This window comes from Micromys minutus (genome assembly GCF_963924665.1).
Source record: "Micromys minutus genome assembly, chromosome: 19".
Lineage (NCBI taxonomy): Eukaryota > Metazoa > Chordata > Mammalia > Rodentia > Muridae > Micromys > Micromys minutus.
The window spans coordinates 10,760,072-10,774,876 of record NC_137954.1 but is presented as its reverse complement, the minus strand read 5'-3'; the positions used below and the strand labels follow the sequence as shown (position 1 = coordinate 10,774,876).

General features: G+C 45.3%; 1 protein-coding gene across 4 annotated transcripts in view; it reads right to left on the bottom strand.

Annotated features, from left to right (window-relative positions):
• Positions 1-441: 441 nt before the first annotated feature.
• CFLAR (CASP8 and FADD like apoptosis regulator) overlaps positions 442-14,805 on the bottom strand; it is a gene marked incomplete at its 3' end in the record, with an annotated part of 50,968 nt that continues 36,604 nt past the window's right edge. For all 4 annotated transcript variants that reach the window (XM_080933176.1, XM_080933174.1, XM_080933175.1 and 1 more), the window contains 2 exons: positions 5,799-6,294; positions 442-5,023 (listed from right to left, as the gene is read on the bottom strand). In XM_080933176.1, coding sequence (XP_080789302.1) covers positions 4,885-5,023; positions 5,799-6,294 — 635 coding nt within the window. The remainder of the gene's footprint in view (positions 5,024-5,798; positions 6,295-14,805) is intronic.

Here is a 14,805-nt window from a genome sequence, read left to right as displayed (position 1 = left end):
GAAGAAAGATCAAGGTTGAAGATGAGCTCATTTGGTAGAAGGCTAGCCTGTCATAAACTGGGCAGGTGGCACGTGGCTGTAGCCTTGACATCTGAGACGTGAAGGCAGCAGAGGCAGAGAAACAGTAAAGGGGGGGGGGGGACAAGAACCACTCTATAAAGAAGCTTGACTTGCAAGGTTCACTGAGGCAACACATAAATATTATATATGGAAAGTACTTGTCTTTCCCAGAGTTCAAATATCCAAAATGATTCCGCACTCCTACTTACTAGATGCTGGCAATGTCATTTAAAAAAGAGAGAGAGATTTTTTTTTCCTGTTTTGTTTACCCTTTGCTTAAATAGTGGAAAAACGTGAATGCTTAACATCATCTCAAAACATGCAGACATGCCCCACAAATAAAAAGAAGGCAAAACAGATATTATGTCATACGTGTGCTGTGATAAATATGAAAGACAGCAGGTCTTTTTAATGTAATAACAGAGGCATCTTAAAATGAACAGAGTGGTTATGCCTGGGATCCAGCACCCAGGAGGCAGGGGCGGAAGGTAAACACCACACTTGGGCTACACAGTAAGACCCTGTAACAGAAAAAAAGACCCCCCACACAAAACAAAAAAAAAAAACCACATTCCAGTCAGAATTCTCCACCCCCTCCCCCCAGCACCATTTATACCAAGGCTTAATAGGAAGCTACAACAATCAAGATGGTGATTCTGAAATAATACATCAGTGAATCAACAGAATACAATTAAGTTTACAAACAGACCCTGCAAAAGCAACCCACAGATTGGAAAATGCTTTCAGTGCATAATACAGAATAAGCCAAAAAGCATGAAAAATGCCTGCATACAAATCTTTGCACAAATCACAACTCAGATGTGCAATATGTGAACTATTAGTGTCTAAAATAACCTTCATCTTGGCAACATTTTCTGTGGGCTTTTTAATTTTTACATTTATTGATTTATATGCACAGGGGGTAGACGCCCTCGTGGAGATCAAAGGACAGTTTTCTGAAGTTGGAGCTCTCCTTCCTGGGGATTTGACTTCAGCCTTGGCAGGAAGCACTTTACCATTGAGCCATCTTGCTGCCCCTAAAGCTCATTATTTCCCTTCACGTATGAACGTCCAGGAGTAGATAATCTGGGGCGGTATGGTGCTACTCCCTTTTCTTCAGGATGGAGCAAGGCATAGTTTGGCCTCAAACTTGTGACAATCCTCCTGCCTCTGTAGAAACTATCATGCCTGGCTGACTCTGCTCTTTAATGCTCCCATATTCATGTGCACCAGAAGAGGGCATCACATCCCATTACATATGGTTGTGAGCCACCATGTGGTTGCTGGGGAATTGAACTCCGGACCTCTGGAAGAGCAGTCAGTGCTCTTAATCACTAAGCCATCTCTCCAGCCCAGTTTAGAACACCTCATTTAAAGTGGGTATTTATTGTCTTCTGTAAATAATTATCTTTTAACATGTCTAAAATATCTTGGCAAAAAAAAAAAAAAAAAAAAAAAAAAAACACAGTTGGTGAAAAACAAAAGGCCTTATTCTGTATACAAAAGGAACAAAGACGGAATCAAAGAACCTACTGTTAAAGTAAGGAGAAATATCTTACAAGACAACTAGCTAAAGGAAAAAAGTGGGGCCTTCAAAGCGCTCCACATCAGGACCACATCCAGCTCCTGACTTATTACCCATCACTGTACACATTTGTTCTAGATAAAAGGCTACACTAAAGCACACGGTGCTCCTTCCTTCGGCTTACATCCTCTCTACCACGACCTGCAAAATCCCATCAACTTTTCAAAGTTTGAGTCAGTCCTTCCAAAACAGCCCCTTTATAGTGTGGCCTAATGATACAATTAATGATGCAATTAATTAATAGCATAGCTCAAAAGTGGTTGTAAAGAGCCTCATGCTTTGTCCTTGAAGCAGTCCTGGAAGGTGCTCTACTCTCCCTCTACTTTTCCCAGATCCGCCCCCCACCACACACACACACACACACACACACACACAACTTCATGTTCTCTCAATTTCTCAAAAAAGAAAAAAGTTGAAAAGCAAAACAAACAAGCAAACCAAAAAGAAAATAATAAAAAGACAAACACCCCAAGTCCATTTTATGTTAGTCAGCTACTCCTGGCTGTGGGAGCCTGCCCTGAGCTTAGTGGGTATGCTCAGCGAAACTCCACTGGAGAAAACTGATTTCCCTTTCTCAGAAGCTAACTATTGCATGAGCCTTCTTCGTTGAACTTCCCCTCTGTGGGCGTCTCTGCAAACACCTCAACCAGCAGGGTGTTGTTGATCCAAGAAAGGCAAGAAGGAAGTCTAGCTCAGTATGACTCAGTGGACAGTTTTCATTCGAACTTCTGGAGTCTGACACTGGGTAGTTTATTTTAGGAATATTTAAGCACAATTTCAAAATAGTTTCCAGTGGTAATTAATCCGTCCTGTGTGTACAAAAAAAAAAAAAAAAAAGCTTAAGATATGGCTATATCAAAACTCTTATGAGTACAAGCAGCATCTTCCCTACAGGTAGGTCCTCTGGATTAACTGAGGAAGCAGGCTCAAGGGAAACAGTGGTCCTGATGAGGGTGTCAGGGAAGACAGACTGCTGATTGACAGGTGAACATGAGTCTGAGGGAGGAGGTGTGGCCTGGCCATGCAGATAGTGCAGAGGCCACCAGCTACGAATCGCATCGTTCCTGCCTTCTGGGCAGAAACAGGTTACACATCTCTCCCCTCGAAGAGGCAGCCCTGAGTGCTGAACGTTAATGGCCCACGACTTCCTACCCACTTTCTCAGTGCTGAGACTCTGATTTGAACCTGTGCCGTCACAGGGTGCATGGGTCCTGTTGTGTCTGGAAGATGCTGCCTCCTTGGAGTCATTCATCACTTCTAACTCTTACAGTCTTTCTGCCTCCTCTTCAGAACTGATCCCCAAACCTCGAGGGGGGGGTTGACTACTATTCTTAAATACAGATAGAGATTCTATTATGAGGTTACTCAAGAGAACACAGAAGTAAAGTAACCATGTTTTATAGCAGCTAATAAAAATATACTGTGTTGGATGTGCTGGGATTTTTCTCTGTTCTCTCTCTTACAAAACACGCACACACAACCTCATTACACAGCCACTACATACCTCAGAACGTGGGATCTTTTGGCTTCATCCATCCTAGTACTAGTATGGCAGGACTTTTGCTAGATACATTGCAACCTTAGTTCAAAAGTATTTAATAAATAAATAAATCCTATCTGCTCTTGTTACAAAAAAGCTAGCTCTGTGAAAATATAAATAAGCTAATCTCTTTCCCTATGCAACCTTTTTTTCCCCTTTTTAGTTTTTTGATTCTTTGTGAATTCTACATCCTGCACCCCAACCCCACTCATCCTCCAGTCCTCCATAACCAGTCTCTGCCCTAGCAACCTGCCCCTGCCAAAGAAACAAACAGACTCCATAAAAGCACCTGTGTGTCCACACATCTTTGCTTACAAATGTTCACTGCAGTGAAGCATGGATGTGGCTTGAGGCCTCTGGCTCCTGGTGCACTACAAACACTGGATCCTCACTGGGACCATCCTCTCAGGTACCTCGTTGTTGTCCCGTGCAGTGAAGATCCTGCAGCTTTAGTTCTGCGGACCACGCCCCATGTGCTCCTGCAGTTCACGGATGGATGCCGTGGGGGCGGGGCCAACGCAAAGCCCTGGGTGGGCAAGCTATCTCACTCGATTTTGTGTTCCTGGGGCTGGTTCTACAGTGCTGCTCCGGCAAGGTGTGAGCTACTCTCCCAAGTGCTGCAAACTTCAAGGAGCAGGGCTAACTCTCTGTCACCCATGCCATTGCACAGCTGGGGAGGGTCAGGGCCAGCTCTCCCATCCTCATGGGTAACTATTTTTCTATCTATATGTGTGTGATGGTTTGCAAATGCTTGACCCAGGGAGTGGCAATATTAGAAGGCATGGCTTTGTTGGAGGAAGTGTGTCACTGTGGGGGTGGGCTTGGAGATCTTCCTTCTGACTGTCTGAGGATGGCCAGTCTGTTCCTGGCTTCCTTCAGATGAAGATGTAGAACTCTCAGCTCCTCCAGCCCCATGCCTGCCTGGATGCTGCCATGTTCCCACCTTGATGATACTGGACTGAACCTCTGAACCTGTAAGCCAGCCCCAATTAAATGTTGTCCTTTATAAAACTTGCTTTGATCATGGTGCCTGTTCACAGCAGTAAAACCCTAAATAAGACAGTGTGCTACAAAGCATTATACTGTAAATATTTAACATACATAATGAAATTTGGTTTTGTAGAATATAGAATATAGAGGTGGTGCTAGGTCATAAAAATTGGAGGCAAATGTGAAAGTTTGTGAGCAGCAATTCCCAAAACTCTACTCCTGAAGCAATGGGTACTTAAAATAACTTACTAAATTATTATACATGCACACCTTAGCCATGGAAATAACTTACTCAGTTACATGACAAACTCAGGTAAACCTCGAGTCATTCAGTGCCACGGTTCAAATCGTGAACAAGAATACTCAAGTCGAACTCACACAATAACTTAGTTTAACTTGGTAGATAAGCACTACCGCCCCCCCCCCAAAAAAAATTAGTTATCCCTTACTATTCTCCACACTGTGGCAAAACATCTTGCCTCATAGCTTTGGGGATTCAGTCCCTCCCAGTGGTAAAGTCATGGTGCCTGGAGTGAGAGACTCCACGGCAGCAGGAGTTCATGGCTCAGGCCCGTGCACTGGAGAACTGGAAACCAGGACTCAGGCCAGATCCAGAAGCCACTGGAACCTTCAAGGTGTGCTCCTGAGCAATCTGGAGCCAGCCAGCTCCAAGCCACCCTGGATGACGTGCCAAGAACTCTTTGGGTTTTCATGTCTGAGACAGGATGAGTTTCTTTCTCAGAGTGTGCTGCAGGCTGAGATAGTATTTCTCCTTAGAAGAAACACTGCTGTTCCAGGCATACACTTTGTCCATGAGTTCAACATGGAGATCCACGAGTGGACGTTTCCTAGAGGAAAAGAGAAAGGTGCAGTTTAATGACGGGCAAACACCAAAGGGAAGACAGATTGTCATTAGGGGAGAGTCAGCCAGCAAGTATTGAAGCCCTCTGAAACACATCCTTTTTAAATGCTCCTTAAGTTGCTTAGCAAGTAAACCAAACAACTTGGCCAGAGTCTCCTTCCACAGAGACCATGGGATTTTATTCTGAGAACACACCAGCTAGGGGATGAGCTGCCTGGATACCCCAGGCAGAGAGAGGAAGACTCTAAAGGCCAATGCCTGGTCCTTGGAGCATCTGCTCTGCAATGCTGTAGCCCTTTTGTCATCCTTTGTTATTGGGGAGCAAATTGAAAATTAATTAATCCTATACTTGAAAGACATAGTAGCTTCATTCCATTAACTAATAAACATCAAAGATGTTTATAGTCATCCTGTTATCTGTGAAAACCAAGACCATTAAGGGACCCATGTCTGAAACCAGGCCAGCACTGAACCCTACAGTGCACACACTGTGCTTTTTCTATAACACACACCTATCTAAGGCTTAATTTATGTTAGGCGAGTATAATAAATATATACAAAATACAAGGTGACTAATGCAATGTATTCATAAGCTGTGCAGAATCTATATTATCCCCTGAAGCAACTCTAACTGGGGAGGAATCATCTCTGTCCCGTGGAAGCCCATCGGGCCAAGCATGGTAGTGATATCCATCTGGGTAGCAAGGCGATAAACACGTGGTCAAGGATAAAGGCGAAGGGCACAGACCTTGGTGGCTCACCTGCCTTGCGCCAGCTGCTGCGAGAGTTTCTGCAGGTACACAGAGGATGAGCTGGAGGCGTGTTCCAGCCGGGATTCGTCTGCTGTGCACAGGCTCCAAAAGATATCAGCTTCGGGGTGAGTTGTGCAGGGCCTGGGATTCAGGGGACTCGAGTCCACATTTTTTATAGCTGGCCCATCTGTCTCTAGGCTGTTAGCTCCTAACGCCTCGTAGTTTTGAATAAAAAACAGCTTTGGTTTCCCTCTGAGAGAAGGGCACATGTCCCCCGTGAACATGTGCTTGACAGCGTCCAGGGAGAACCCTGAGTAAACCTGATCTATACCCATCATGCTTTGGGAGCCTCCCCGGCTCACCAGAACACACACGAAGCTGTCATAGTCTTGATGCTGGGTCCTACAGGCGAACTGGCGAACAATCCGGGCTATGTCACGTGAATCGGGAAACAAGAAAGGCTGAACACAATAGCCCAGGGAAGTGAAGGTCTCTTGAAGATATTCTGCAGAAAACCAACAGAAAACAACACAGAAGTGAGAAGAGCCAAGAGACATTGAGCACGGGAACCCAGCCTGGCCTGGTCTCCATTACGTATGCGCTTCTACGTAAAGATACGTCGAGACCTCTCAGAGTAGGAACAGCTAAACATGAAATGTGCAACTTTTGTGCCCCGGGTTTCTCATGAAGGCACTTTCTCTGCCCCCAGCCAAGGCTGACCCCACCCAATGCCACTAAACCTACCACTAAGCCAAGAAAGAACAAAACTGTTGTCTTGTCAACCAAACCGAAGTAGAAGGTTCTTCCAAAGGTTCTCGGAGTAGATAAGAATGAGAGGTGTTTGCTGGGTGTAAATGCAGGTGTTTGTTTGGGGTGTTTACATGGAAGTCTGGGTTATACGTTTCCTCTGCTTGCTGTGGACTTGCACAGAGGCGCTTGGATCTACGTCTTGACTATTTCTAGACGCCCAGTTTCACTCCCAGTCTGCAGCATTCTGGGCTGTCTTTACCGTGAACCGAAGCATAAGGTAGTAGAGCAAGTTTAAGCCCGACAAGCCTGCTTTCTAACCCCGACCTTGGACTGCAGGGCCTAAGAAAGGTGTGTCTCCCAAGCTGTAGAGGACGTGTTGACAGCCACCAATCAGAAAGAATGCTGTAAGGACTGAACAATATAAATTAAGGTACGGTGCTATTAAAAATAATATTCATTCTTATTCCATTTCTTATAAGATTTTCCACATATTCTAGAAGTTTCTATGGCTCTAGGTCCTATCAAGTCTGCTTTTTTTTTCATCTGTTCAGTTTTACTAGGGGAATAAACCAGCCTCTTAAATCAGTTAATATCTTTGATAATAAAAAAATGAGAATTTCTTTCTCTTCCCCATTCAAAACATCTACACCACTTTACATCGGCCATTGCTCCTTTGTTCTTTATCTGACAAATGCTGGGCAGAAGAGCTGCTCTGTCCTAAACCCAGAGACTCAGAAAGTATCCCATTCAGACTGTCCCGCTACCTCTCTGGGTCTGTCTGTGTCCGCAGTGCCAACCCCTCGCCAGTGGTGTGGACTTTCTAGAAGTTAATCCCAAGTTTGCTTCAAACCGAACCACACAATAACTACAGCAGTCTATCTTCTGCTGAGAACGAATGTTAAGGCTGCACTGAAAGGAATCAAGGAGAGAAAACTGAAGGCCACATGACTACCGAGTACCAGTTCTCAGCACAGCGTCCAACTAGGATTCATAGGAAGTGCAGATCATCACAAACAAGCCAGACGCACAGCTCTGGCTTCTCACCCACCCTGCCCGGCCAACCACAAGTAAGCTGTAAATGCAAGAGAGGAAGATCTCTCTTTGTCTTCTAGGTGTTTGGTGAGATACAGAAGGACAAAATGAAGACAAAAAGAACACAGCTTTGTGGAAGCAGTGATCCCTGTAACCGCCACCAGGCCAGTAAGAGCTGAATTTGCTCAGCCTATGAGCAGTGCCTGTGTATATACATGGTGTATGCTAGAATTTCCTTACCCTCCATTGACCAAGACGAAGTGGTTTTAAAATACATTCATGAAGTCTTACATGAGAGCTCAGGAGGCAGTGTCTTGGACAGGGCCACATGTGGGACAAATGGAGCCTCTCGGTAACATTTGCTAGCTTTCCAGACAGCCAACAAATGTCTCCTCCAACCCCAGTCAAGAGTTCAGTTGGCCCCAGGGTCCTCTGGGTGCCTCACCAGAGACTCTAAACTCAAAGAGTTCCCAAAGTCCTGACCCACAAAAACTGTAAGAGATACAATCAAATGAATAGTTTGTTTAAGCCCCTGAGTTGGTGAGTGGTTTATACACACACCATTAGATTAATAATGCTCTCCTATCAGGAAGAATGACCGATAATCATCTTTACTCAAGACTGAAGTAAAAATACAGATTTTGATTCTCTGCTTACCCACCCCCTCCTAGATCTGCCAGCCCACCCTCTCCTAGAAATGAATTATATTCTGTAACATTGAAAAGAGATAGAGAAGTACGGAGATCATTAAGCTCACAGTTAGCAAGCATCTTAGTAAGGAAATTCCGGACATAACTTACAGGTTGCTGATAGCCTATTAGATACCGCTTTCTCCTGGTAAGATCTGCGTGGTAGAAACAACCAGCCACACTGACTCACCCTAGCCATCTTCCTGGGGTGTAAGCAAGGCTTAAAGCACAGAACTGTACCCAGGTTGGGTCCGAGACAGGAGATCAAGAGAAGCTACTTTAGGACTTCAACCACTTGGCAGGAATAAAGACCACCTAAAGAAACACACATGCTCCTCCCTATGCAGACAGTTGAAACAACGGACCCGGAGAAATTATAAGTATCCCCAGAGTCTCATGCTGGGAAGAGGAAAGATTTGGTGGCTGGTCGGACAGATTTGCAGGAGAGACTAGAACAGAAGCAATGATGAGAAATTGCACCAGACCTTTTTTTAGGACAGCTTGGTTATGCAAACCTCCTGCCTTCTCCTTAAACCTAACTCATGGGTTAGGGGTTACCGAGCCTCTTTTTTCTCTTCCCAATGTGGCCACGCTAACTAAATCTCCCTTTTCTGCCTTTTCACTGTTGAGTGTGTTTTTAACTGGTCTACTGCAGAAAGCTTATTAGCACTGCAAGGCTAACAACTCCTGGGTAACCGGACCTCAGCCCCACTACTAGGTCCTTTCTCTTGCTATGGCGTATTCTCCCCTCTAGGGGGCAGATGTAGACAGGGAAATTCTGGTTCCAATGTACTGGCTGGCCAGCCTCACAATCCTCTGGTAAAGCCTTGGTGGAAAGCCCAGCAAGGCCTCTTACCCAGGCTGATGTGCAGAAATGTGTACGGGAAGAAGAGAGGCTGCTCTATGCCTCCTAACACCTTCCTTTTCCTCAGGTTCAGTGGCTCAGTGTCAGCCTCAGAGGGGCTAAGAGCAGGCTAAGCACCTTCTTATAAGTGCCACTGCATATGAAAGTCTCCTTAATTCTAAATTAAAATGGTCTTAGGGCAGACAGACTCTGTGTCCCATGTACAGCTTAGCTACCATGCCAGTGCTTGCAAACACAGAAAGAAACAGTTGGGTGCCGGATTTGGAAAATAAAACTAAAATACAGAAGCACTACTTCTCCTTCTCCTGATACCCCATGCCCACCCCATGCCCAACCCAGCTGCAGCTCGGAAGTTACAACTGCTTCTCAGAAACCATGGATGTTCCCTGGCCTCACAGTTAGAGCACGGCTGCCAGTAACCAATCACAGGCTCAAAACAACGCCAGGGCCTTATTCATTTAGAATTCATTTTGAGTTAAATAAGCAGATTTATCTCAGCACTTCCTAAATAGATGCATGAAAAAAACAAGAGGCGACGTGTCACCAGTCTATTTGTGACAAGTTACTGAGTGCCCTTTGTAAAGCCGAGATAAGGCAAATCAGTGAAAGCCAATGTAGGCAGGATATCCTGGGTGGGAAAGGGAGCTCCCCACCAAATCCTATAGGGATGGCAAGGAGGGCAAGGCTGAAGTGGATTGAGTGTGCTCATATGAAAGTGACAGGTCAGCCTTGGGTGCCCTCCTTCCATCTTGTGGGAGAAGCTCTCTTGGCTGTTCTGTCCTGTGTGTGTCCCGTGAGCTTCCAGAGATCCTCTTGTCTCCCATAGGAGGGCTGGGATTACAAGCTCTACATGTTGACCTTTATTTGGGATCAAGGGATTTGAACTCAGGTCAACACATTTGTAAGCATGCACCTTTACACATCGAGCAATCTAATCCTAAAGTTTCTTTCTTTCTTTCTTTCTTTCTTTCTTTCTTTCTTCCTTCCTTCCTTCCTTCCTTTCTTTTCTTTTCTTTTTTTAAGCTAGAGGACAATTCAATTTTTATTAGAACTTCACCCAGGTCTAGGAAGCTATAAAACTCAGCAGCTATCAGGAAGAGAAGAACAGGGAAGAAAAGGAAATTTTCCACTTATTTGAGCCAACGTTGATTCTGACACATAACAGAAAGCAGTCACCTGGTATCTGCGGCTTCTCTATGGGAGGGTAAATGCATACAGTCTGCACTTGGGAGGGAACAAACTACTGTGCTCCCAAACTTGAGTTTTACTAAGTTCCCCTTACTGTCTTACCAGAAGCTATGACAAGGGACACAGATGAAGCACACAGCTCACCAGAGAAGAAAGGTAACACGTGTGCACATGGATGATGAGGGGATAGTTCAGTGGGTCACTGGACAAATCAGCAGTCACTGAAACAAAGGGCAGTGTGGTCTTGGGCACTGGAGCATTGTGGGGAAAGCTGTAACTTAGGCCAGAGTCTGAAAAACCAGGGCAAAGGAAAGGAAAGTCCCTACACAAGTGGAAGATGTTGGTGAGGAAAGGCACAGATGGAGCAACAGGTGGATGGGAGCAGGGCCATCTGGCACATATCCAACTTTGCATCTGGTCACCTGGACCAGCTGAGGCCTCACTGCTCCACGCACACACTTCAAGCTACAAACCATCCTTTAAGAATCTTTATGGCTGGACACCTTTAATCCCAACACTCAGGAGGCAGAGGCAAACAGATCTCTCTGAGTTCAAGGCGAGCCTGTTCTACAGAGTAAGTTCATTCTTGGATAGCCAGGGCTATGTAAAGAAACACTGTCGAAAGAAAGAAAGAAAGAAAAAAAGAAAGAAAGAAAGAAAGAGAGAAAGGAGGGAGGGAGGGAGGGAGGGAGGGAGGGAGGGAGAGAGAGAGAGAGAGAGAGAGAGAGAGAGAGAGAGAGAGAAAGAAAGAAAGAAAGAAAGAAAGAAAGAAAGAAAGAAAGAAAGAAAGACAGGTTTCTGGTGTACCCAAGACAGATAAGATTACAGATCCGTGACTCCTTATCCAGAGTTCTAGCATCTGAAACACTCAACAACCTTAGGTTCTTTTCTGTCAGGTCATTTTCCGGGAAAGCCTCTCAGGAGGGGATGAGGCCTATCCCATATCATGTAAATATTCACTCGGTTTGCAACTGAAATATTAATATACTTGTCAAAGGGGCCACCTTGAACCCCAGGACATGTAGCACAACATCCTTTTAAATCTGAAATATGAGGGCCTCCAGCAAGGGCCCAGAGCCTGCCCCTCTTAAATACACCTTAGGTTTAGGCCTGGTGAAGTAAGGGCCTGAAAGGGAAATTTCATTAATAATGTTAAGATTTGGGGCTGGAGAGATGGTTCAGCAGTAGAGGGCACACTGACTGCTCTTCCAGAGGACCCAGGTTCAAACCCCAGCAACTACATGGCAGCTCACAACCACCATGATCTGACCCCTTCACATAGACATGCACACAGGCAAAACACCAATGCACATAAAATGAAAATAAATTATTTTTAAAAATAATGTTATACTTTTAAGCAAATATTTGCTTGGGTCCAGAAGATAGACATGCCCAGAAAACAAAAAGTTCCCCCTTCTACACACCTGTCCCCAGGAAGAAACCATTCTCAGTGCAATGATCCCATGAGAACCAGAAAGGGCCAGGATGGTTTGTCTACAGCTCCTCTGAACATAGCTCCCCTCTACCATTTTGGGGACCATTCGCCCCTTTTCTCCACGAGCAGAAGTTGTGATGAACAGTCTACCTCGTGTGCAGAAATGGTCCTATTTATAAATGTTACTACAAGAAAATAATATTCAAGGTTCCACTTCATTAGGGAAAAAAAAAAAAAAAAAACACATATAAGGAGGCACAGAGCAACCCCTAGCCTGTCACTACAAAAAGAGGAAGCTTCTTCACATAACACTACAGTGAAAACTGCAAAGTCTGCTACTAAATGTGTCTTAGTCAGTTTTAGCAAAACAAAGTTATCAGAGGCAGCAGCAGAGGGGAAAATACTTCCTCTTAAAAATCTGCAAATGTGCACTTTCCCTTCCTCCCTCCCCCTTCTCCCCCCATGCCCACCTCCTCTCTCTTTCTGCCTACTGATCAGGGTGCAGTTCCCAACTTCTCCAGACCCATGCCCACCTTTTCTGCTGCCATGTTTTCTACCACGGTAGTAATGGCCGAAACCTCTGAAACTCCAGTGGAGCCCAGAGCATCCCTAATGACATTCCTACCCATGCTGAGGGCCCAGGTTCCGAAGAGGAGGGCCTTGCTGTGGAGGAGACGGAAGCTGATGGGGAACTGTACTTCTGGGAGCATCTGAAGATCTGCCCTGACCATTCATGGAACAAGATGCCAACATTTTTAATGAAAACTGGGAGGAGGAGCTGGAAGCAGACTGAGGGAATACTTAAGATGCCAATGACATTCAGGGGATCAGTTCTCAAGAGATTAAACCTTGGGTGTGGTGAGCCCTACAAGGAGACATATTCCATGACCCCAGTTGGCACCATCCACCTCCACCAACACCACGTTATCCTAAGGTGGTCTTAGAACAGGTCAGCCTGAAAGTGTTGCTTTCTGCCTGTACAGCGCCTATGTCCCCCAGATCAAGCGTTGTTTCCTGGGTTTTAGGTGAGATCCTCTACCTGTGGAACTGCTCCCATTGTTCCTCATTAAGGGCTACAGACAGGTGTAAACCGGGCCCGCTGACCTCCCGTTTTGTTGTTATGGTTGTTAATGAACTCTTTGCAGTGTGTTGGCATTTTTGGCTGTGTCGAAGTTGTATTCTTTATAAATAAATTTACAAAAAAAAATGTCTTATGAAATTTTACAAAAGAAATCTGCAAATGCTGCCAATTATACAGACTCCAACACACACACACACACACACACACACACACACACACACACACACACAAACTCAAATGGCCAGAGCCTTAAACCAGGCCTGCCAGTGATTGGAGAAATTTGCTTCCACATGCCTAAGAAGATCAAGGTAAGGACACAACTGGCCAACCAGGACCCAGCAAGTCCTGGCTTTGCTAGTTTACTGATATAGTTACCCGGACACCATGAATATGTTAATTCTCCCAAACTGGCGTAATGAGGCCAAATTCCCTCAGCACTGTTCTCTACCTCAAGAAGAGCTCATTGACTATAAGGATTATTTTCAAGAATAATTTACCAGGATTAACTGTGTCTTTTCTCAATGGCTCTGAGACCAGTCTCCTCGGCATGAGCTCCATGCAGAGCTAAGCATGGTGCTTTGTTTGTAAGACGGCTTTTATAAGTATTTACCAGACAAAGAAAAGAATGCTTATAAATATTTGGGGTATTTGTATAGTCTTTAGTTAATGCCTGATTTGGGAGAAGAGGGGTAGGCTAAAAGGGGAAAATGAGTCCATTAAATAAGTCTACTAAACTCAAAACGTTAAAGGATTGGCTTCTGAAACATGGTGTTAGTAGAAGAGTGTATTCGACCAACACCAAACTTACTGAGTACCTATGTGCCTGGCACTGGTCTGGCTGCTGATGGCACACAGTAAAACACACTTAAGCTCTTCCACCTGCCTTTGTAGGACTTACATCGGTGCAAAGCAGCTAACGGCATGATCATACACTACTGCAGTCAAAGCCGTTAGCAAAGTCCCTGCCACACGGGAGGGAGATTCTGTCAGGCAAGCCACTCTGATTGTCAGTCCACACTGCTTCTGCCAGTTACAGTCGAAACCTTCACTTCAGGTGGCAGTTATCCTGTCTGCTTGTCTATTATCTGACCCCTGCGCACCAGCCAAATGTCAACCATTAACCATCTGGTAAAACTAACTAGACAGAGGACATCCCGCACATTAACTAGAGCTGGGTGAAGGACCCTAGTACTAGTAACACGGGAAGGAAGCGCAGAGGAGGCTTTGCAGCAAAGGACAATCCCCGCCCTAGAGTCCTCGGAGACATGAAGCTGGAAGAACGACGTGAGAGGAGACTGTCCTTCCACTCTGGATGATCAATGTCTTCCTGTTGTTCTGAGCCTCACAGAGGGATCTGAGACCTCTCAGGGGCCAAAAGCAAAGCGCAACACAATTTGAACAAACCTATGCCATCTTGTTTCTTACCTGCTGATTAGCCACCCGAACTGTGAGGATTCATAAGCGACCTCTAACCCAGTTGTTTGTTTTATTCTCAAAAGCCAAGAGCATATGAGTCAAGAGACCCCTGATTCTCGGGGAGAGAAGCACTGAAGTACCCTTTACCGGTGGGCCAGGCCCACTCCAGTCACACACTCCATCTTCAAGGTGTTGACCTTGGATGGAATACACTGAGGATTTGCTGCCCGGAGCTCCATTCTGTGCATGTGTGTCTGGGGAAGGATCATATATGTGGACATGAGCTCCATTCTGTGCATGTGTGTCTGGGGAAGGATCATATATGTGGACATGAGCTCCATTCTGTGCATGTGTGTCTGGGGAAGGATCATATATGTGGACATGAGCTCCATTCTGTGCATGTGTGTCTGGGGAAGGATCATATATGTGGAAGTGTACACATGTGTCGAAGCCAGAGGTCAACAGCAGGTGTTTTCACCTTACTTTTCGAGATTTTCCACTTGAAATTCATTCCCTCGAAAGTAACCGCCTTCATTCTACGGTGCCACTAATGTGGGGCT